Source organism: Lottia gigantea (assembly GCF_000327385.1).
Source record: "Lottia gigantea unplaced genomic scaffold LOTGIsca_345, whole genome shotgun sequence".
NCBI lineage: Eukaryota > Metazoa > Mollusca > Gastropoda > Lottiidae > Lottia > Lottia gigantea.
Genome location: NW_008709170.1, coordinates 69,799 through 70,971, shown reverse-complemented (window position 1 = coordinate 70,971; position 1,173 = coordinate 69,799). Strand labels below are relative to the sequence as shown.

General features: G+C 55.5%; 1 protein-coding gene across 1 annotated transcript; it reads right to left on the bottom strand.

The window, feature by feature from the left end:
* Window positions 1-457: 457 nt before the first annotated feature.
* On the bottom strand, window positions 458-607 carry LOTGIDRAFT_145536 (hypothetical protein; the record flags this gene model as incomplete). The annotated part of the gene is made up of 1 exon (XM_009058585.1): window positions 458-607. One exon carries the CDS (start codon window positions 605-607, stop codon window positions 458-460), a length of 150 nt encoding a protein of 49 aa, XP_009056833.1.
* Between the last annotated feature and the right edge of the window lie 566 nt (window positions 608-1,173).

Sequence of the window (1,173 nt, the reverse complement as noted above, 5' to 3'; positions counted from 1 at the left end):
ATTCGAGCGAGACCTCGAAGGCCGAAGTGGAGAAGGGTTCCGCGTTGCTCCTTCGATCGGCCGCGGGTTAGTCGGTCCTAAGGCCTGGGAGAAATCCTACGGGAAGCGGGACGTTTTTGAAAATCATTAAAAATCAGTCTCACCCAATGCACGGGCCGAAAGGGAAACGGGTTAGGATTCCCGTACCCGAAGGCGGAGCACAAGCGGCGACGCAAAGAAGGTCGGATACACCGTCGGGAGAGTCGAGAAGAGTTAACTTTTCTTTTTGAGGTGCGCTCGCTGACCCTGGAAGCGGTTCTGCCGGAGATAGGGAGCGAGAGCAATCAACTTTATCCGCAAAGCCGGCTCCAGCGGGGGCCTGTTCGGCTACGACTCGACGGTCCTTGAAACTCCGACGGCTAAACTCTTTCTTTTTTTATTTTGAAATAATGTGTTCGCTCTCGCCTCGGGCCGTACCTCAATCCGCCGCAGGTCTCCAAGGTTCGCAGCCTCTGGTCGATAGAACAATGTAGGTAAGGGAAGTCGGCAAAATGGATCCGTAACTTCGGGAGAAGGATTGGCTCTGAGGGCCGAGCGACCCGCTGCTAGCTTCGGAAGAGGGAATCATAGAGCGGGAGTCCGCGAGGTGGCATATTAATTTGGACTTGGGCGCACCGAACGGCGAACGTTCTACCCTCGGAAGGGCAGGCGGACGGAGCGGGGTAGGGGTGACTCTCCCCGTTTTCGGCACGGGCGCGAGGAACGGCTCGATCAGAACTGGCACGGTCCGGGGGAATCCGACTGTTTAGTAAAAACATAGCGTCTCGAAGGCCGGAGATCGGTGTTGACGGGACGTGATTTCTGCCCAGTGCTCTGAATGTCACGGTGAAGAAATTTACGGAAGCGCGGGTAAACGGCGGGAGTAACTATGACTCTCTTAAGGTAGCCAAATGCCTCGTCATGTAATTAGTGACGCGCATGAATGGATTAACGAGATTCCCACTGTCCCTATCTACTATCTAGCGAAGCCACAGCCGGAGGAACGGGTCCGGNGCTGTCAGCGGGGAAAGAAGACCCTGTTGAGCTTGATTCGCGATTGGCTTGGTTGGGCGAGAGCGCAGGTGTAGCTTAGGTGGGATTGCTTTACGGCGCAAGTGAAAGACCACTACTGCGTTCCTCGTTCAACTCACTCGA